Consider the following 23,521-nt stretch of genomic DNA (forward strand, 5'->3'; position numbering starts at 1 on the left):
CGCCCTCGGCGAAGTATTTATGTAATGTATTTGTTAACGGACGGATTTATTTCAAAAATAGTAATATGGAGTAGTTTTCAGTGTTTTGCAGTGGTTTGCAGTGCTATTGTGTTTTTTAAACGGTAAGTTTCAATATTACAGTAGCATATTTAGAGTTAATCTAATAAAACCTCAGTTTTGAGGGGTGGCCAGTAACTGAATGACAATTTGTATTTATTTTTGTTTATTGGCCAGACCGGCCAATAACTAAATTATTCTATGCTCATCGAATTTCTGCGGAAATACACCGTATTTGTAATGTTTTTAAAGTTTAGTATCTACTGGCTACAAATCATTTATTTCTATCCATAAATTTCAGTTACTGGCATAGGTGGCCAGTAACTAAAAGCAAAGTGTCAATAACTAAACTAACCATTTTTTTGTTTCACAGACATCCATTAAATAAACAAGATTGCATCAAAGCGACGAAAGTATTCTCAAGAAGATCTTAACAAGGCCTTGAAGTTTATAGAAAACAAGGAAGGATCCATTCGACAAGCAGCAAATATTTTCAATGTGCCAAGAAGTACCAAAAAACACTGAATTCGCCCAAAAGGCAGGACAAACGCCAAATAGAAAGACTACCGTTTGCGCTTACTTCCGTATCATCATTTCAGCCATAGGACGTCCACTGCTGAAAATAGGCCTCCCGCAATGATTTTCACAATGGCCGGTTAGAGGCGGCCTGCATCCAGCGCCTTCCCGCTACCTTCATGAGGTCATCGTTCCACCTTGTGGCTGGACGGCTTACGCTGCGCTTTCCAGTACGTGGCCTCCACTCCAGAACCTTGCTGCCCCATCGGCCGTCAGTTCTGCGTACTATATGCCCTGCCTATTGTCTGCTATGTCAGCGACATTAATTCGTTTACGGATTCGTTTTCGTAGAGATTTTTGCTTGTGCCCTATCAAAAAGAGAATTATAGAATGTAATCAATGCCAAGAAAAGTATCATTTGAATTGTATTCCAATTGCTCATAGAGTGTATGTACCAGAACAGGATGACGATTCCTTTTTGTGTCATTTATGATGATAAAGTTAGAGTAACACTGATTCATCTGATGATGAAGTGGATTATTTATTTGCTGCTGTCTATAAAGAAGCCAAAAAACAAGGGTTTGATTAGATAGTTTTGTTTTTATTTGTTTATTTGAGATTTATATTGAAACTATAGCTCCTAGGTTTGAAATATTCACTTTGTCTATGAGTAAATTATATTGTTTCACGACTGATCTCATACAGTTTTAGATAACATTGTGTTTTTCATGTTATATTGATTTCTTTAGCTGTAATATATTATTTTTTTCAGTGGCCAGTAACTAGCATGCATATGGCCAGTTACAGAATTTTATGGCCAATAACTAGGATTATTCGTATGTTTTTGAATTAAATAAAAATCTACATTCAAAAAGTGTTTAATTGTACTTCATAAAGCCATAAGGTTAAAAAGTAAGATTTCCTGGTCAATTTGATGTCTGTTTTTTGTTAATAAGTTATCGCACTAAGAAACCGTAAAGCTTTGAATTGGCCAAGAGGCTTAAGTGGCCAGTAACTAGTCGATTTACCCTACTTACCACTCGTATGGTGAGAACCTGGCCATCACGAATAGAGTGAAGGACACCAGGACATACGCAGCAAGGACGTATAGCCAGATCTCTATCGCCAGCGGGTTGAGGAAGCTGAAGAGTCTGGTGGGCTGGGAAGTCGGGACCTGGAAGAGAAGATAATGGTATTTTTAGCTACCTGAGTTTAAGTTTCTTCTGCACTTTTCAGTGCCAGGCTAACTGAGGTGACTGAGTTTCTTCTGCCACTTCTCAGTACTTTAAGCTGTTCCGAAGTAGAAGTAGGACAAGCTATATTGGGACGTGTATAAGTATTCAAAAGGGACTTACACAATAATAAAGAATTTGAATTTGCTATAACGTGATTTATGTGAAAAATAGTGGGGCACGTGTCCTCTAGATGGCAATAAATAAAGGGTGGTTTGTGATAAACAGCTGTTAAGACAGTCGTTTTGCTGAAAAAAAAGTAGCAGAAAGGAAAGGTCGCTGGCAGATGCTGGATTCAAAAAGCCAGGATGCAAAACAGGGAAATCAATATGGCACGTATAGGGATCCAACCAAAAGACCCCTCTACCATAATATGCTTTATTTATTGATGAGTCTTAAGTGGTTTTGCCTCTCCGTTCTCTCAAAGATGGGTTAGGTTGCGTTTCATTGAAGTCCATGTGGTAGATTCTGGTATAGGAATTGCAGTAGCGGAAAAGTATGGTGGGATAACGGATAACTCTGTTCTATCAAAGATGCTTTCATAAATAACCCAATGGCCTCCCAGATGGCGGTTATGAAAATGAAAATGAAAATGAAAATTTTTTTATTGCTACACTAAAAAATAAATTACTTACATGTGAATGGGTACACAGAAATAAAAAAATTAAAAAAAATATGCAATTTTGTGACGTCAAAAAGGGCATCATTACTAACCTTGAAGAGAATCCCGATGCCGAGGTTCATGAAAGGCTTGGTGAAGTCAATGACGGCTTCCCTGGCGTAGTTGATTGTCATGGAGGCCACTGCAATATCCGCTTTCTGAAAGAGATCAAAAATCATCATCATCATCATTTCAGTCACAGGATGTCCACTGCTGAACATAGGCCTCCCCCCAATAATTTCCATATCGCGTGGTTGGTAGCGGCCTGCATCCAGCGCCTTCCTGCTACCTTTATGAGGTCGTCGATCTACCTCGTCGTCGAGGGATCAAATATTGGTTAGTAACAAGAGCCCTCGAAGTCGAACCTTATCTTCGAACTCCTCGCATGTCCTTCTGATTAATTTCGTTGCTGGCAGTTTAACTTCCCCCGGGACAAACTTGACCTTCACTGGTGGGGTATTGGAGGTCAAGCTGTAGATCCTGGCTACACAGGAGTTGCAGCGGTGGAACGAGAGGTGGGAATAGTCCCGTAAACTGCAGGTCTAGCGCTTCTCAGTCAGTGCTTGAGGTATGAGTGTGGCACGGGAGGGGTGATTTTGACGTATTATAACGAGCAGAGACAATAACAGAGCATACAAATCAGAAGTCTCTATGACATTTGGAGACACAAAAAACGCCCTCCCGTGCCGCTCCCAGCAGGCAACTGAATTATGTGCTAGACCTATAAGAGCCCTCGCAAATTAGAATAGAATAGAATAGAATAAAATAGAATAGAATAGAATAGAATAGAATAGAATAGAATAGGATAGGATAGGATAGGATAGGATAGGATAGGATAGGATAGGATAGGATAGGATAGGATAGGATAGGATAGGATAGGATAGGATAGGATAGGATAGGATAGGATAGGATAGGATAGGATAGGATAGGATAGGATAGGATAGGATAGGATAGGATAGGATAGGATAGGATAGGATAGGATAGGATAGGATAGGATAGGATAGGATAGGATAGGATAGGATAGGATAGGATAGGATAGGATAGGATAGGATAGGATAGGATAGGATAGGATAGGATATGATAGGATAGGATATGATAGGATAGGATATGATAGGATAGGATAGGATAGGATAGGATAGGATAGGATAGGATAGGATAGGATATGATAGGATAGGATAGGATAGGATAGGATATGATAGGATAGGATATGATAGGATAGGATAGGATAGGATAGGATAGGATAGGATAGGATAGGATAGGATATGATAGAATAGAATAGAATAGAATAGAATAGAATAGAATAGAATAGAATAGAATAGAATAGAATAGAATAGAATAGAATAGAATAGAATAGAATAGAATAGAATAGAATAGAATAGAATAGAATAGAATAGAATAGAATAGAATAGAATAGAATAGAATAGAATAGAATAGAATAGAATAGAATAGAATAGAATAGAATAGAATAGAATAGAATAGAATAGAATAGAATAGAATAGAATAGAATAGAATAGAATATAATAGAATAGAATAGAATAGAATAGAATAGAATAGAATAGAATAGAATAGAATAGAATAGAATAGAATAGAATAGAATAGAATAGAATAGAATAGAATAGAATAGAATAGAATAGAATAGAATTTCTTTATTGCGGTAAATGTGGTACAAAGTAGTGATAAACAATGAATGTCCGTTTCACACATCTAACCAACGACAATTGGCATGCAACATACGGTGAAACAGAAAGCACACAATTATGTCCAAATAAATAAGTCTCTAAGACTATAAAAATTCAACTAAAATAATTAATTAACAATAATGATATACATTCAATAATAATAAACAAAATACATTTCGATTAAAAAAAAAGACTCTTTATCGGATGATAGTTGCGCCAGCTTATATGAGGTTTGTCAAAGCGAAATAAAAGCTTAAAACTTACCCTATCCATCAGCTCCCTCACAATCCCGTTCCACTGTCCCGTATCCGGGTCTCTAGCCCCGTACATGTTATCCGGGACGAGTCGCAGCCGGTAATGGAACCCGGCCCTCGCCGCCACCCGGGCCAACAGGTCTATACAGAAGCCCTCGAACCGGGCGTTGCCTTGGAGGTTCCAGCCTTCTTTCACCATTACGTAGGGCTTTTCCTGTGGGAAGAATGAAGGTGAGTTCAATACCTTACATTGTAGACCCTGTCTAAAGGGAATAGCAATGTCTAAAGGTAAAAATAACTATAGCATAGCATAGCATACAAACAGTTTACAGTCTAGGCTTCATCGTGAAGAAAAAGTGGATACTTTTAGAGCGATTTCGCACTATGTCCGAATTGAATCGGTCAAAATACTGATGTAGATCTTGCTAAACATGAGAACATTGTAAAAACCAACATCATTATTAACATGTTTCAAGTAGGTAGGTCGATCTTAGTTTCACTCGGGCGACGCCGCGGGCAATAGCTAGTAGTAGAATAGTTCTAATATTTATTTATTTATTTAATTAGGACAACCAACAAGACAGACACAAATTCAAGCAAAGGGGTTTACATACATAATTTTGTCTTAGGACTAGTTGCTATCTTAATTACAGGCTGCCACGGCATGCAAAAGTGGACTTTGACAGAATGTGAAACTTAAACGTACAGCTGATTTTGACACAATATTCAATTTAATTTAATCTATTTCTATTTAGAACAATATTAAGGTAGTTAGACTAATTAGTCACGGACGAATGTCCAATATTAGGTCTAACTCGCGGCATAGTTACAACGGCCCCGGAGAACACCGTCGGGTTTTAGTGGGTAGGCTCCGCCCTCCTAGCGAGGATATTCCCACAGTGGGTATGCGCAAAGAATTTCTCGGTGAAAAAAAAAGAATTCGCTTCCACCTTTGGCCTGATCATCACTTTCCATCAAGTGAGATGCAGGCCAAGATAAAAAATAGTAATTTGATAAAGAATCTCACCTCAACAGTGACCACAGTCAGTGTAACATTAGGCGGGGGGTCCCTCCTATACGCAGCAGGGTCGGTGATCGTCAGCCCCTCAGCCGAGTCCCAGTGACCAGCCAGGACCGCCCCCCCATCCTCCCCCCCTGCCAGCCTCATCAGCTGGAGGTTAAACTTACTACGGGAGCCGTTCTTGAACTCTATCGGGCCTGTTAGGCCGTGGGCTTTTATCTGGAAAGGAGACCATCAAGTCATTTATTTTCGGCCGTTTTAGTTCGTAAAGAACTACTAGGTATGCCAGAAGTCGCGGGTTTGATTCCCACGCAGTACAAAAATTTGTGTGCATATGCTGTCGGCAGTTGCAGTTGACAGCTCATGTTCGGAATAGCACCTTTACACGATTTTATTAGAAAACACAGCGTGAGACGTCCATCTAAAAGGTCAGACGACCTCATAAAGGTAGCATGAAGGCGCTGGATGCAGGCCGCTACCAATCAGTCAACATGAAAATCATTGAAGGTTTTGGGGGAGATCTATATTCAGCAGTGGACGTCCTATGGCTGAAATGATAATGGATGAGGATAATGAATAATGACTATCGATTTTATACTGGCATTTTATATTTTTTATTTTTATTGGCACCACTGGTGATTGACATGACCCTACTCTACAGCGACGTCACCCTGGTGGGTGCAATGCGATAGTCCAGGAGGACTATCGCATTGCACCCACCAGGAAGCGGTAGGAACCGCTTCAGGCTTCAGCACTCACCAATCGGAGCCACTGTCTTCGCCACTAGCAAATGACGTGACCTTACTCTACAGTGGCACCAACTGTACCTCTAGTAGGAAAAACTTTCGAGTTCGTTTCGTTGCGTATTCAAAGTGTCATCGAAAAATTTTGTATGAAAAATTAAACAGCGCCCCCTAGGGCGGCTATAATATAGGGGGCGCTGTTTAATTTTTCATACAAAATTTTTCGATGACACTTTGAATACGCAACGAAACGAACTCGAAAGTTTTTCCTACTAGAGGTACTGGTCACCTCTAAAACGATAGCCTGCGATAGATGCTAAGTTACATACTTTGAGAAGGAAGTTACAACCCGATCGAGTTATCGCGCACCTGGCGGCTTTGACGTCACATTGACGCTCTGTTACGGACGGGACGAGCGCCGGGAGGTGTGCAGGTAAGTGGGAGGGAAAGTCGCATTCAAAGAGGTGCACAGTAGCTCGATCGGGTTGCAAACAGTTCTTTCTTCGTTCGTTTCATCCAAATGACGTCCACTGCTGGACAAACACCTCCCCAAGGTTTTCCAGAATGAAAGGTCCTGCGCTGCCCGCATCTAGGCTCTTCCCGCGACCTTTACCAGATCATCGGTCCACCTAGTAGAAGGCCTGCCCACGCTACGTCTTCCAGCCCGTGGTCGCCACTCGAGAACTTTCCTGCCCCAACGGCCATCGTCTCCACGAGCTATGTGCCCTGCCCACTCCATCATCTTTCTTCCATCATCAGGTCATTTTATCTCCGCTGCAGGAGCATTATCGCAGAGGTTAATGAAATATTAAGTTAGGCCTACATTCGGGTCAGGAAGGTCGTTCTTCTTCTTCTTTTCGTGTCGACAACAAACCTACACAATGTCAGCCCAAAACTCCGCCACAAGAGTGGCGTTGTCAGTAGCACTCATCAAATCCTTCTGAGAGTCCTCCACCTGGACATGAGCTCCCCTGGCTTACCTGGAAGTCTTTAAATAGACTTCGAACGCAGGTTGGCCGTAGTAAGGACAATCTGGCCAGGTGGGAATTCTTGGATGGCTTAAGGGTCATTCCACCGGCCAAGAAAATCACGTGTCCGAGGCCAAAAAGTACCCGAATATCATAATATTTTAGTAACAAATATTTTTATCTAATAGTATAACTTTGGTTCTTGTTGTTAAACCACAGAGATAGTTAATAATAGTTAATTAAGTAATTAAAAAAAAATCGTAAGTCGTCAAAAATTGATTACCACGACGTGTCCGCGCTCCCGATTTCAGAACAAATTTGCTCGTATAAATTAATCCGTTATTATTAACGCTTTCAATGCTTATGTAATCGATTACTGATTAAATAAACATTGATAAATTAAATACGATATAACTATATTACTAAAAGGTTTTGTAAAATAACTGTTTGAAGTTGTGTCCGGGCGTTAACCGTGATTACCCCGACACGTCGCTAATGTGCGCCTACGTCCTTAGCTACGCAATTTAGAAACGAGCTCTATCCTCCCCCGTGAACCTTTAGTGGTGGCCTCCGTGCCGAGGTGTCCGGTAATGCGATTCGTTGCAAGATTTCGGAGTTATCGAGTTAAGAATATGATTACCCAGACCTTGGTTCAGTGCACGGTTGATTTACTCTATCCTGTTTTTTTAGGTTTCGTTACATGGAAAGTATTTGAGAATGTACAGGAATAATGGTCCATGTAACCGCATTTTTGTGTATTAAAACATTTGGGATTCAACTTACAGATTGGGCAGGGCTCAGGATAAACCTTAATTTTTTGACTACCCCGACCTTGATTACCCCGACTTTTGTCACCGGGTAATCAATAGAACTGTAATTTTACTAATGAATGATTAACTAAATAACGTTTATTAAGCAAAAATAACCATTTACTAATATGAAATCCTGTTAATACATATTATTAATGATGATAATATCTTATCCTATCTTCCGCCCTACCGGTGTAACAGTCGCCACCACCACGCCTGAGACACTGTGGGACCTGAGACACTCTACTCCACCTAGGGTGCTCGACGTCAACGTTAACCCACCAACCCGCGACGAAGTGACCAAGGCTATCCTGTCTCTCAAAATTGGCAAGACCCACAGACTCGACTTTATCACCGCAGAAATGCTGAAAGCCGATGTAAACTCCGCCGTCGACGTCCTGACACCTGTCGCCGAAAACATCTGGATGGAAGAGGAACTCCCAGATGACTGGCATAAGGGGCTTCTAATTATTGTGCCGAAAAAAGGGTAAAGCAAGGGTATCAGTATCGGAAGACCCAAGAGATGCGATCTGGTGTGAGGAATTGCACACCGTTGGTGCAGAGGCTGTGGAACGAGTCCACAATTTCACTTACCTCGGGAGCATCGTGTCAGAGCCTGGAGGTACCGAAAAGGATATCATTTCGCACATTGCCAATTCTCCAAAATCTCCAAACGACAAACTCTTGGAACGCTGCTACGAAATACCGATCGGCCAGCAGATCAAACGCTGCAAGTGGAACTGGATCTGCCACACTCTCCGAAGGGACCCCGATAATATCCCCAAGCAGGCTCTAGATTGGAACCCCCAGGGAAAATGCAAACGTGGTCACGCCAAAAAAACATAGCGGCGCACTGTAGCAGACGAGGCGAAGAAGATCGGCAAGACTTGGAGCGAGATCAAACGCGAAGCTCAAGACCGAATGCGATGGAGGACTGTTGTGTTGTGGACGCCTTCTGTCCCATATAGGAGACATAGGACATTGAGTCACTAATATTATATGTATAAGCGAAAGGTTTTTACTCTTTTACGCAACAACTACTTAACAGATATTGTTGAAACCTTACAATGTTGTCGTTTATACATCAGAATAACAAATGGCTAGTTTTAATAACATTTATTTCACCATAACTTAAAAAAAACCTTAGAAAATAAAATATTTTGTTTTATTTTTGATTACTCTGACTCCCAACTTTGATTACCCCGACCATGAAAATTTTGATGTCACATAACTTTTTATTCCTGCTTGCTACAGATGGGCCAATAAAAAAAATATGCACGTAACAATGTCTATTTTGAAATGTTTTACCTAAACTTATTCTAAATTCAAAAATAAAAAAGGTCGGGGTAATCAACTAAATAATCCAGATCCGGAGAAATACCCTTAAACATGGAGTGCAGGTGCGGTTTTGTTCCCCAGTCGATGAGGCACCTGATGTCATGCCCTGAATAAGGTCGTTCTTACCGTATTAATGTTCTCCAGTAAAGCCTTCCCATTGCTCCATGGTATTTCCTTGTCACAGCTCACATTCGTGGTGTGAATCTTCTCAGTGCTCGACAGAGCCAGTGCTAGAACTTGCACAGCATCGTAGAGGAGAGCTGGTTCCGTCTAGAAAGAGATAGAAACATTTTATTACAACGGAAACAAAAATTAAATTTTTGATTGGGACCGAGTAGTTAAGGTACCTGTAGGAAAGTATCGTCACTTTTGAGGTAAGTCTCGTACCAAAAAAAATTTTCTTTATATTTTTCCGTGAATTCGAAGCTGAACGCCCCGCCGAAGCCCCAAAGACGCCCTACATTCCCACTAAACATAAACACACCTTACTAAATACCAACTAACGCCCCACATTCCCAAAGAACGCCCCGCATAAGCCCCATTTTATTTACAGCTTTAGCCAGCTGCCGGACACATCTGTATCGATTTAATAAGATCAAAACACATGCTCCGGGAATGCCCCACCAACGCCCCGCTCACCTTAATATGCCCCCCGCTCAGTATAGACGCCCCGATGGGATGAAATTTCTCCATCACCTGCAGAGCTTCTTTAACTTTGTCCGAATCCCGGTCCACCAGTCGCCAGCCGCTGATGTTCACTCGGTTGTAGTAGAAGTCCTCTAAGTCGAAGAGTTCCATGTCCTGGAAAGGAAAAAGGGTTCCGTACAAAGTATGTATAAATGGTTTGTTCTTGAAATAAGGTTATTGAGCAAAACACTGAAAATAAGTCGTTTGTTCTATTATTATTACCCGCACTTCAATGTATTGTATTTTACTATGTTTCAGCTGCTACAGCATAGGCTCTCCATAGAACGCATTTACGCTACAGGTGACAGTTTAATCAAGGGTCGCTTAGTTCTTCCATTAAGCTTCCGGATTTTTAATATACGAGTAAGATACTAAACTTATCTACAACTGATTCAAAACTTTAAAAAATATAGTTCCAGGTGGGACCCACAACCTTTTGCTTACTGTGGGACATTAGTAAGCTAGCATCGTTTAATTAAACGCTGGTATTTCATTATTATTTTGTATCTGTTCCTAAACATTAAATAAAACAAATTAATAAAAATTTAAAATACTTACGAACGATGTGAAAATGTAATGATACTCTTCGTTATTCATTTGCAGCTGTAATATCTGAAAAGAAATAAGAATAGAATTAGAAAATGTGCATTGGAAAACCTAGCTAAACACATTTTAGACTATTTTAAGCGGAATGTATTGCCCACCCCACTTAATAAAAATAGATGCCCCACGAACGCCCTGCGAACGCCCCACTTACGCCCTATATTCCCCACATAAGCCTCACGATACTTACAGCTCTAGCCAGCTGCTGGACCCGCCTCGGGTCAGTATCAACAATGACCCGTGCTATGTTCTGCGCCTTCAACTGCGCTAGCGAACGACGATACTCTCGTCCGGCGTGTTGTATTCGACTGCATACATGTCGCAGCCAGTTAGTCAATAAGAACGCCCCGAAATGCCCCAATATCCAATGCACGCTCCATTTAAAAAAATGCTCTACAGCCCAACTAAGACCCGCTAAAGTCCCGTTAACGCCCCATGAAAACCCCGCGAACGCCCCACTAACGCCCCATATTCCCCACATAAGCCCCACGATACTTACAGCTCTGGCCAGCTGCCGGACCCGCCTCGGGTCAGTATCAACAATGACCCGTGCTATGTTCTGCGCTTTCAACTGCGCGAGAGCACGACGATATTCGTCTGGCGTGTTGCATCCGACTGCGTACATGTCGCGGCCATCTTTGGCTATGTTGAGGACGTTTAGTTGGCCTGTAAATAAAAAATGAGGAGTAAGTATTAGACTGATCTTTTTTCGTACCATCCCCCCAACCTTTTTCTGTATAGCCAGTGGCGGCGTAGCATGGGTTGGCACCCGGGGCGATCCCCCCCCCCCCCCCCCCCCCGTCACAAGTCCTATGGCACCCCCTGGATCTTTGGGGTTACCTCGCGATTCGAAGATTGAAAGACAATCGCACCCCCCACCCCCCTCGTATCATGACATAGACGGCAGATTTGCCATGCAGATGTGCTAGTGAGTACTAATCTGCGCGACTTGTGTCACCCCCTGATGCTTGGCACCCGGGGCGGACCGCCCCCACCGCCCCCCCCTTACGCCGCTACTGTGTATAGCCTATAAAAGAGGGTAAAGGGACAAACTATGTAGTTATTAATATTTTTGATGCGAACATCAAGCCTCATACCATCTAGTGGGGAGTATAGCTAAATCAGCTTTTATTTATTTAAACTTTAATGCCAAAATAAATTTGTACATAAGGCGAACTTAATGCACTAAAGCATTTTATTAACTACTATTAAGGCTTGGTATTTCTGCTAAAGTAGGTATTTCGCGCTGTCAAAATCTGCGCGCGCAATACTTCGCCGAAGACAGCGCGCCAAAGAGCTCTCGCGGCTACACAGTATAGAAATACGCAGTTTAGAAATACGCAGTTGGTTAGGTTAGGTTGACTTCCTTCCGTTCAAGCGTCACACTCACAGCACTTTCTAACAAATCATATCCAAGTGATACAAATTAAAACAACTTTCAAAATTTTTGGGAATAATATATTTTAGAATCGAATAAATATAGAATATAACTGCCAAAGTAAACACGGTTCAAAGAGGCGTGGCGTCACCCAACCTTCCGGAAGTTCCGCGCCGGCTAAAAGAATTTCAAGATTACGTCACCCGACCTATCGGTAGATCCTCGGGAGCTTGAGCGATTGGAAAAACATTTTATGATCAGTTACTCGTAGTAGCGATTATTTAGAGCTTGGATAATAAATTATAGTTGTTGCAATTCACAAAGCTTTGCATGTGGTTAATTACATTAATCAGTACACGCATCAATTTTGTTCAGTCTTTTTGTTTATTAATAAATAAAAATATCATACTAAAATTGCATACATATTTGTTTGTATTGGTCTGGGTGTTTTCTTTCCATAATTTATGTATAACGTATGTACGGGGCTCTGTATCGAAAATCACTATGAGCAATAAGCATCACACACGGTTACCTGGAGTGCATTACCGCAGCAAAAAGCTTGCCATCTTAAATGAACGGTATAATATCGAGGTTTCGTCAGTACAGTTGCGAACAAAGGTGTTTGTGTAGTGTAGTTGAGTTGGGAGGTCAGTAGGGTAATTCAAGTGCAATCTGTCATTTCAATCTATTCTATTTGTCATTTAGCTTGTTTAATCTGTGCTCAATAAAGTGCACAATATTTAAGCAGGATATGGTTGCACGCGGATTTTTAGAGAGTTAAATCTTTTGGCCAATAGAAAACGTCATAATAGTTATTATATGAACTGGGATTGGTCAATGACTTTTGAAATTAAAATCCGATGGCCTGAAAAAATCGGTTTTCCAACAAACGTCAGTTACGCGCAAGGAGGTTTAGCTATTTATCCATCGAAGTTAATAAGGGAGAAGACATAAGACTAATTTTATTATTTGCCTGCCGCGACCCGGTTTTTACGAACAATGACGATGACGAACGATGAACCAGTAACGAGGAGCACACTTAGCAATGCTTCCAGGTTGCGCCTCGGTATCAATTAAGTAACATTTTTCGTTAAGTTTACTTTATGGCCAACTAAAGGACTTTTGCCGTCTCCATGGACAAACTCGAAGTATGATAACTAGAGTCATTGTCAAAATTTTGCACTGCCATTGCCGCTGGATACCATATATCGCTACTATATTCATAGATAATAGACTTTCAGTTAATCGTCAAAATTGACATTGTTTTTTAAATAACAACAAATGGTATGAATTTTTAAATGTGATATTTTTATAAAGGTAAGTCCCCAAAACAACATTTGATAGCCTATTTTCTTTCGTTGGCATCTAAGTTCCTGTTTTCTACATATAAGGTAAGTGCCCCCTACTTCGGTATATTAAGGCTCTTACGACTTTAACATTTTATTTAAAAATAACCAAGCATGATATCAGTATGAAAGCTTTTGTATGCTAAACTTTGGCCTTTTGACAGTAAGTTAATACATAATTAATAGTTATATAGTTTGAACTTTTTTTTATATTAATTGTTCTGCGGACCTCTTGTTTGGATCCTGTTTCGTGACAAAATTTTGCTCTGTTTCTAAGTTCGTGAACTCATGTCCCCTATTTCGGGATAAGGTTTTATGCATCCAGTTAGGATATTTTAATAATGATTAAGGGTTTAATAAATTTAAAAACGATAATAAAAATTTAGAATATCATAATTATGTGAAATTGACGATATTACTTACCTGAAATATTAATAAGAAATAATGTGAGTCTAGTATAATAATATTTTGATTTGTTAATTCTAACAATATGTGAAAATATTGTTGGCCGTTTGGTGTAGTGGTTCAGAACGGACTACTATGCCGAGAGGTCCCGGGTTCGATTCCCGGCCGAGCAGAAATTGAAATGGTGAATTTTAATTTCTGTGACGGGTCTGAATGTTACTATGTATAATAAGTATGTATTTAAAAAAAAAAAAGTATACAAGTAGTTCCGTTAAGCTAGCACCCATAACACAAGCATTAAGTTGCTTACTTTGGGGCTAGCTGGCGCTGTGTGAAAAAGTGTCCAAAGAAAGATTTATTTATATTTATATAACCATTAGAAATGTAGGGGGGGGAACTTAAACCCCCCCCCCCCCCCCTTCGTACCCATAAAATTTTTATTTGTTATTTCTAGCGATATGTGAAAATATTTATATAACCATTAGAAATGTGGGGGGGAATTACCCCCCCCCCCCTTCGTAGCCATAAAATTTTGATTTGTTATTTGTAACCCCCCCTTCTCCCCATAATCCCACCCCTGGAGCTGTTTCAAGTGAGGGTAGCCCCCCCCCTGAAAATAACCCCAGATACGCCAATGACTCATAATAAAAAGTAAGTAATTAATTAATTAATTTCTTAGGTAGGTAAGTATTAAAAACTAAAAAATATGTCGATTTCTTAGATGGTATGTGTCATAAAAGTATCTAACACCATACATTTATATAACACGAACTTGGAAAAAAGTAACAATAATACGGTTCCTTGTTTCGTGATACTGATTATTCGAAATTCCCTAAGTAAAATTCATGGATTATTGTCAAAATGTGTCAATTAACTATTATCTATCCCATATACAACACAAATAAACAAAGATAAACAAAACAAATCGAAATAAAACCAAAATTATGCTGGTACTACTTATACTAATTTATCTTAAAATTGGTCATATATGTGAACTTCAAACTCGTGTCATATACATTCTAGTGAACGAAACATATACCGAATTTAGGTCATGAGAAACTTAGATAAATGCATTATTTGTTTCATAACTTACATTTAAATTATCATAAATAATTATTTAAAAACCAAGCATCAAAATGTTATCCATAATATCCTTGATTCGGTAGTGTCACGAAATAGGGGACACCCGAAAAATAATATGTACGCTATTTCGTGAGTCAATTAATCGCAATTTTAAAGGAATTCTAAGTTTTCATATAACTTTTTTCTAAGCCAAATCAATTGTCAAGGAACACATGAAACCACTATTACAAGTTTTATTTAAATGGACGTTCCTTCGCCTTTTTATAAGCTTAAGAAGTTGGAGCGCTAACCTTACGGTGAGAGCAACGTTTGCAAGCCGCACGGCTGGTTTTGGCTCTCTGAGAGTTTGAAGCTTCGTATTGCTCTCATTTTTGGCGCCACATTGTTGGTACTTGGTTTTTTAGATAGCTTAAATAATAGAGTTGTTGTAGTAATGAAGAATTTTTATAAATAATATTCCATTTGCTTATTATTTGAGCTAGAAAAAAAACTTACGAACTTACGTACTATCACGAACTAGTAGCCGTTTACCTTATGTTACTACTACCTATTTGATAAGTTAACTAAAAACTTTTGTCATTTTTTCCGTGTGAACAAAAGCCCTACAATAAATCACCTATTTTTACCTAGTAGGTATACCCTACATATTTATGCTAGACGTGTTGCAAAGACAATAATAATTATTATTAGCATAGCATGCCATAGGTACTACTCGTACCTATGTACACGTGTGGAATGGCTCACATACTACCCGTTCGCGCTAAGTTTGCCGCCCTTCTGACCGACCGCACCAACAAACCACACTACCAGTAGTGTCGTGGGGAATATTTTTTCCCTTCTACACTACCAAGCCAGTAGTGTCCTGGGTAATGGGTTATTTATAAGGACCATACATCTTCATTCCCATCGACACTACTCCATAACTAAACGCGCGTCCCCTCCCCCAACCGCGATTCAAGGCAATCGGTTAGTGATTAAACGCAATTAATGTGTCTTATTTTATGCAAATACACAATTCTTATCAATATTAATAAATAAAAAACATTCTAAATATAGTTTGTTATAGTTATAGACGTTTCCCTTCGATTGACGTCATATCGCCAGCGGCAAACTTAAAGCGAATGGATAGTAATTAAGCTGTAAATACCTATACCCTTGAGCCATGTGCGTGTGGACTGAGTTACTTAGGGCTGTTATGGATATTATGTAGTTTCGGTTATGGATACGGTTACGGATATAGGAATAATATTATACCGGTTTCGGTTACGGATATTTTTTTCGGTTCATTCATGGCCGCACACTTTACATCGAATAAATAATATAAATTTATACTAGATGGCATTATAAAGGTAAATCAGACTGTTTTGCCTTTACATATAATGCTATACAAAAACAATTAAACTGCCTACATCCGAAACTTTTAAATCGGTTACGGTTTCGGATAACCGAAAGTTTCGGTTACGGATATCCCTGGACAGAGTGATCTTTTCAAAAAACTCATCCAACACAACCAAATTTTGAGAGGATTTAGGATATAACTGTGAAAACTTCATAGTAAGGTATTCAATTTGTGAAACCTAAACATCGAAAGCTATAACTAATTTAATAAATCTACTGTCTGGGCAGCGCAGTTCTTTCACAATTATTCAAGTTTTATTTATTCATTCATTCATTTAATTTAAAGCAAGAAGTTATGAACAAACAAATTTTATGGCTTAACTGCTCTAACTTGCTCAAAACTAAACAAATGTACATTATAGAGCTGCTTCAATAAAACAAGGAGGTATGAATTTTTTAATATTTTTATTTTTTTTTGGCAGCCTTTACTAGGCAGATTCAGTGGAGAACCTTCTGTTCTCTATTAAACAAAATCTTTTAATTAATATTATACACACTGATTGCTTCCCTTCTTGCCAGTCTGGTGAATGCATGCGCATTAAGTAAATCAAATAAATTGTTAAAATGCTCCAGAAAAGTGGCTGTTGCAACAGATCCTGCAGGCAGCTCATCTTAAACAATATTACAAGTTTTAGTTAAGTAATCAGATATTTTGACAGCATTTCTTAAAATAAAGAAAAGGGAGAAGAAACTAAGAAGATAATAATTTGATAGATAATTTATCCAAACAATATATTGGGCACTAGCGGCCGCCCGCGACTTTGTATGCGTGGATCCTGTTTTACCCCTATAGCCTATAATGTTATTCTGTGTTTTAAAAAATAATACTGTATGGTTTCATTAAAATCCGTTCAGTAGTTTTTGCGTGAAAGAGTAACAAACTCAAACATCCATACGGACATCCAGACATCCAAACTTTCGCATTTATAATATTAGTAGGATGTTATTATGACGTTTATACAATAATACTATAAAGTTTCAACAAAATCCCTTCAGTAGTTTTTGCGTGAAAGAGTAACATTCATAATACTCTTTTAATTTAATTTTAATTTGTACACCGCAAAGGTAAGACATGTTGATACCATTTTAAATGCTGACTTAACACCTTATGTAGGTACCTACACATGTTTGAACAAATAAATGTATCTTTATCTTTATACTCGCATAAACATACATTCACACACACTTTCGCATTTAAATAATATTATGTAAGATATTAAACCTTGGATTCCAGAGAAATTATTGTATTTCCCCGCAAAGAGGTTTCCTGTTTCAATATATGACAAAGCTCCTGAAATTGGCCTTTGTTAAGCCTGTAACGTTGCCTGAACAGAAGCTCTGGCATGTCTTCAAAATTTTCTTCATATATTCTGGCTAATTCTCGCATTTTCCGCCTTCTCCGCAATTCTTCCCTGTGGGCAGCCCACAAGAAATGTAAAGTATTCATTTCGTTAGATTTTGTATCAAATAGTAGGATAGGGCTATTTGAAAAATAGCATCTGACAGTTTTGGTGGTAAAAAAAATATGATAGAAATAAAACCTTGACATTGGCAGCGGGGCGCCACCGTCAATACCGGATCGCTGGTTCCGATTTTTTGCCATGTTGGAAACTATATAGTTGAACGACGGTAGCGCCCCCTTATCAATGAGTTTGGTGGGACAGTTCAGTTTAGGCATAGAGTTTAGGTCATCTTTAAGATGTTTTTATATGTCATTGGATTGGAGGGAGGAATGATTGATGAAAGTTTACATTAGAGCTATAAAATAATAATTTAGTTATGTAAAGACAGCCTAATATAAGTCCCTCTGTTAAAATTACATAATATATTTACTTTAATGAAGACATTTATAATATACTAATATTATAAAGCTGAAGAGTTTGTTTGTTTGTTTGTTTGGTTGAACGCGCTAATCTCAGGAACTACTGGACCGATTTGAAAAATTCTTTTTGTGTTGGATAGCCCGTTAGTTCCTGAAGGCTTTAGGCTATTTATCATCACGCTAAGACCAATAGGAGCGGAGCACCAATCAAGAATATTTCAAATCAATGAATTTTTACCTTTTGAGAGCTGATGCTGCGTAAACGGTTAAAGTTTCGCAAAAATCATGTATGACAGGATTGTTCCCCTTTAAAAGCTCTTTAAAAAAGTCCGCGGTAGCATATGTCTATCTTTTAAGGTTGGCTCATAGTAACCATTTTTATGCAAAAAAAATCTGTTTTAAAATAATGCATTATTTGCGAAGGTGTTTTTATAAACATGATATTAATCCTTATCCAAATAAATAAATTATTCACCACAAGTATTTAATTTTAAACATTCTTGCCCTTTACACCATTCGATTTCAATAAATATCTTAGGAGATATCCCAGTTTTAAAATCACATCGCAGCAAAATAATGATCAAGTAGGTACTACGCGCGCTACTGATGGATCAATGCACAGCCTAAACCGCTGATCGTAAAGACCTGAAACTTGGACGGTGTGTTCTTTGTATGACGTAAGCATCTGATAAGAAAGGATTTTCCAAAATTCTACCCCTAAGGAGGTAAAAAGGAGGGGCAAAGTTTGTATGAAATAACGAGATTCCTTCGTCCAATCTACTTAAAATTTTGCATAAGCATTCTATAACAGAATTAATGGAAGACGTGTTTCGTATTTTAGTGAAATGCACCCCCTAACTATGTTAAAAAGGGGTAGAAAGTTATTTTAGTGGTGATTTGCTTCAAAGTTGATATTAATTACTCATTAGTGCATTTTTTTACAATCATGACGTCATGTTAACGACTACCATACTCTAGGGGCCTCCACTTAACCTCGGAGTGGGTGCCCGCTGCGTGCGCTCGCGCGTCTTTCCGTTCTATACATGGCCAGAACGCACCCATAGGAAACTGCTCGTGTATATTTTGGAGTGTCTCTTTGTAAGTAGGTCACTACAAACTATACACGAATTTTGCGTACTGATCGTGTATAGTTTGTATCGTGGATGGATTCCGTCTTCGCTCCAAACTATACTACACCACTTACAGTTGACTAGAGTGTATTTAGTTTATTTGATTTAATAAAATATGGAATTATATTTAAAATTATTACATTTATTAGATATTATGCTCGTGCTTTGTCCTCGAGATTAGAAATAAGAACTACCTATGTAGATCACGTACGGTGATGCCATTTTTAAATTCATTAATTATTACATAAAGTATTATTATTTTACTGAATCTACATATTATTATAATAAATCTAGATTTATAACACTAATGTAAGTGGTTTCTGAAATTAAATTGATTAGGTAGATTTCAAATTAAATAACAATTATTTATTAGTGAGAGTGAATGAAGAAAGTTAAACGTGCATTATTAACTAAAATTGTCGACCGTTCGGTGTAGTGGTTCGAAACGGATAACTGTTCCGGAGGTAGCGGGTTCGATTCCCGCACAGTACAAACATTAATTTGTGTGCATGAACATATTATTATTTTGATATTTGTTTGTATTGGACTGGGTGTCTTCTATGTATAATAAGTATGTATTTACAAAAAAAGTATTTAAGTATGTTTATATCCGTTATCTAGTACCCATAGTACAAGCTTTGCTTAGTTTGGGACTTGAAGCGCAGTGTAAAATGTCCAGGGATATTTATTTTTATTTATAAGCTTTTATCTCAAGAACAAAAATCATTTTGACATACATAATTCTTAATTTAAGAGTTATTCAGCCCCAAAACAAATATCTTTTCTATGGCAGAATATGAAACACCAAAAAGCTCTTTATCAAAACAATGGCACGTGTCGAAATTGATTCAAAGTTTAAAGTAGACACGCAGTTATGAATTAATATGTAATAGAAAGAGAGGTAAATAAGTCAAAATGACGAGCATGCAACTAAGTACTCGCGTGTGGGATATGATGTTGATCCACAATAAGGAAGCTAGATGTTAGTGCTTCCTTCCGAGCGGGTGTTATGCTCGGGGACCAAGGTCCAATTTACACCATCTTGGTTTGTCTATATATACTTTGGCAGGATCTAAAACTCCGTCACCGCGATGCAGGTTTGTATGAGCGGCGGAGTGTGCCATAGTGAAGTAGTAACAGCGCCATCTGTTGGTCACTAGTTTGTAGTGGCGTCGCCACACGCGTATACATTGTAATCGCGAACTTATTACAATACATACATGATTAGTCCGTATGCGTACTGACGATGTATATTTTGGAGTAAGATAATTGACCTAAGTCACTACAAAGTATACGCGAGCAGTACGCAGCGTATGCGTACTGGTCGTGTATAGTTTGGAGGAGCTTAGTAAAAAAAGTCACATCCAAACTATACTCGATTAGTTTCACACCCTTGCGTTCTGGCTATGTATAGAATGGAAAGACGCTGCGCTCGCCCAACAATGCATAGTAATGCATGAAAGTCATGCCGCGGGCACCTGCTTGCGCTGTATACATAAACTCATTTTCGCGCGAGAGTTTTGGCGGAGGCCCTTGAGGTAGTGGGAGTAGTCTTGAGGAAAAGCTCCTTCTCCCACGGCCAGTGGCATGCTGGAAGCTTGGTGATTCTAGCACCCGTAGGAAAATATAAAAAAAAAGTTTACCAATAATACTGCGGTAGGTGTAGTTTTCGATTTCGTTGTAAAAAAATAATACCACCGAGTAACTTTCACCGGATCAAAGGCCGAGCTGCATATTCATAAAATATAAGAAAAAAATATTTTCATGTTTATTTAACCTGATTTTTATATTTTAAAAGTATTTAAACATTTAGATAATAACGTTAAAACATTTAAAAATAATCGTATGAGAACGTTTTCGACTTCTCCACGGACGAAGTCGCGGGCAAAAGCTATTTGTAAAATAATTAGACTAAATTATTAAAAGTGCCTACCCAAAGTCATTATTCCACGCGGACGAAGTCGCGGGCACAGCTAGTTTAATAAATAACACTGTGATTAAATCTGGATTTATCTGTAATTTACTATAAAGTGAATTTTAAAAACAAACTAATACAAAAACCATAAAGAAAATCGTATCATTTTCGGTCTTATTTAAAACATTACACTAATTGTCAAAAATGACAAATAAAAAAAACTATACGAATTCGAGCTAATTATTTTCATTGTAAATGGTTAAATCTTTAAATGGTTTTCAGATTATGCACCAAATCAAATGAACACAGTAAATAATGACAATAATTTAATCTAGGTGGAGAGATGTGGGTGTGCGAGGGAAGGGGTCAATCTTAATGTTAGATTTTATCAAATACTCAATACTCAATACGTTTATTGCTTCCATAATAGTAATATAGGTGTTACAATGTGATAATACAGTTAAAAACTGTTGTAAAGCCTTTGAAAATGACGAAAAGAGATATTAGCCCAGACCAACATTTATCGTGCCTTTCTAAGCATGGGTTATAATACTTATACTAGCTTTCCGCCCGCGGCTTCGCCCGCGTGGAATTTTGTCTGTCACCGAAATACATTACCGTGCGCGTCCCTGTTTCAAAAACCGGGATAAAAACTATCTATGTCCTTTCCCGGGAGTTAAACTATCTCTATGCCAAATTTCATCAAAATCGGTTGAAAGCAAGACAGACAGATTCCTTTTGCATTTATAATATTGGTATGGGTAGTATAAATTTATAGCAGTAAAACTAAGACACAAATCATTTTAGGCACTCTTACACAATTACGACAGCTTCTAGCTGCAACTGATTTCTACATACACACATACACGGTACTACTCGAGCAGTTGTGACTACTTCGGCACGGTGAAATTTCAGTTGCCAGGTATATTTTATACTGACTGCTCGAGCAAATATTACAAAGTAGCAGTGGTTCCTCTTCCTCAAAATCAATGTTGCTACTGATTTGAATGAAAATGAAATTGTGACCTGTTGAGCAGTTTCACTACCAACTACTCCAGCAGTTACCTATCAATGGTAGATTCAAGCTGTTGACTGGCTGCAAAAGCGGTCCGTGCCTTTATGTTGACCACTGGCTAATTGCTCGAACTGTCCGTGTATGGCGGGCCCAAACAGACTAATTTTTGCGCATGATAATTTATTATATGAAAGTTCTGTAGCTCTACCATAAGTTTAACCTTACCAAGTGCGTACAAAATGTATGGCAGATTGCACAGCGCCCCTAGCGGTGAACGGCAGAAGTTTGTGTAAGTTACAGTTAGTAGCAGCTAGTGGTAAAGTTTTTATGCAGTTTTACAAAACACTCCATCCACTATGTCATCCACTCCATCCAGTAGGTACCTATCCATATTTCTGCTTACAAATCCAGACATAAGTGTAATAAGTTATATTATGGTAAATTTATGTTCAAATTTAAGCAAAAAGCATTCTGTGTTTATAAAATATGTTTATTTGCACCTAGTTTATCAATCACCATGTTATTTCCATGCTTTCTATCCAGTCGACTGCTGTAACGACAAGGGTGGGCAGTCGTTGAGATGACAGCGCGAAAATCGTCGGCATCCACTAATTATGACCCTTATGTACCACTATATTGACAAAGTTCTCCGTCTTCGTACGCGATATTGGAAATTTGGCATCTACCATCGGCTGATCTGACATTAGGCGTAGTCTGGCTTTGATATTCAATTTTCAACTGTATTACCTTGACAATCAGTTCAAAATTGATTACTAGAAAATTATTTGACAGACGATTTCTACTCTCGACAAATGCATTTGAATTAGCCCACAGATTATTGAAATAATAAAACGAACATTTTATTTTTTAAATACATTTTAAAAATAATTTACATTACAGATAACAATGAGAGGATGACATTGCAAGGTGGTGCCAGTCCAGTCTTAAATCCGTTGATATAAGCTGCATCTGCCATGTTTTTGGCTAAAAGATTCTTCTATCTTGCAGTTTAGACTTTTATTACCGAGACCTCAGACAGTATTTTTGGAAAACCTTTACGCATGGTGGAGGAAGGGACGCTCTAGAGACTCAAGTCTAGAAGGAGTCACATGAACTCCAAGTTTTAAATCCGTTGACATCTGCTGCATCTGCCATCTTTTTGGCTAGAAGATTCTTCTATCTTGCAGCTTAGACCTTTAGCTACAGACCTTAGACAGTATTTTTGAAACATTCTTACGCATGGTGGAGGAAGGGACGCTCTAGAGCAGTGGTTCTTGACCGGTGGTCCGCGGACCACTGGTGGTCCCTGGAGGCATTCCAAGTGGTCCACGATGTGCACTTGCACACCTTGGTCAAAACCACTTTTAACTGATTTTTGCAGTCAAACTGGTTTTGACCGATTATGAGGTGGTCGCTGACAAGACAGAAATTTGGTAAAATGGTCCCTCATGACTTAAAGGT

At 38.6% G+C, this 23,521-nt stretch overlaps 1 protein-coding gene and 1 long non-coding RNA gene across 2 annotated transcripts in view; both read right to left on the reverse strand.

The window, feature by feature from the left end:
• LOC135086207 (glutamate receptor ionotropic, kainate 2) overlaps positions 1-23,521 on the reverse strand; it is a 45,666-nt gene that overhangs the window by 16,176 nt on the left and 5,969 nt on the right. Inside the window, exons 2-9 of the mRNA XM_063981006.1 lie at positions 11,068-11,234; positions 10,524-10,577; positions 9,918-10,079; positions 9,405-9,548; positions 5,427-5,639; positions 4,410-4,613; positions 2,520-2,624; positions 1,611-1,747 (exon numbers count right to left, since the gene is read on the reverse strand). Coding sequence (XP_063837076.1) covers positions 1,611-1,747; positions 2,520-2,624; positions 4,410-4,613; positions 5,427-5,639; positions 9,405-9,548; positions 9,918-10,079; positions 10,524-10,577; positions 11,068-11,234 — 1,186 coding nt within the window. The remainder of the gene's footprint in view (positions 1-1,610; positions 1,748-2,519; positions 2,625-4,409; positions 4,614-5,426; positions 5,640-9,404; positions 9,549-9,917; positions 10,080-10,523; positions 10,578-11,067; positions 11,235-23,521) is intronic.
• On the reverse strand, positions 16,565-18,923 carry LOC135086209 (uncharacterized). Its single transcript, XR_010260324.1, has 2 exons — positions 17,401-18,923; positions 16,565-16,789 (listed from the first exon to the last, which is right to left on the reverse strand). It is a non-coding gene; the product is annotated as an uncharacterized LOC135086209 (long non-coding RNA).

This window comes from Ostrinia nubilalis, chromosome 30, assembly GCF_963855985.1.
Source record: "Ostrinia nubilalis chromosome 30, ilOstNubi1.1, whole genome shotgun sequence".
NCBI classification, from domain to species: domain Eukaryota; kingdom Metazoa; phylum Arthropoda; class Insecta; order Lepidoptera; family Crambidae; genus Ostrinia; species Ostrinia nubilalis.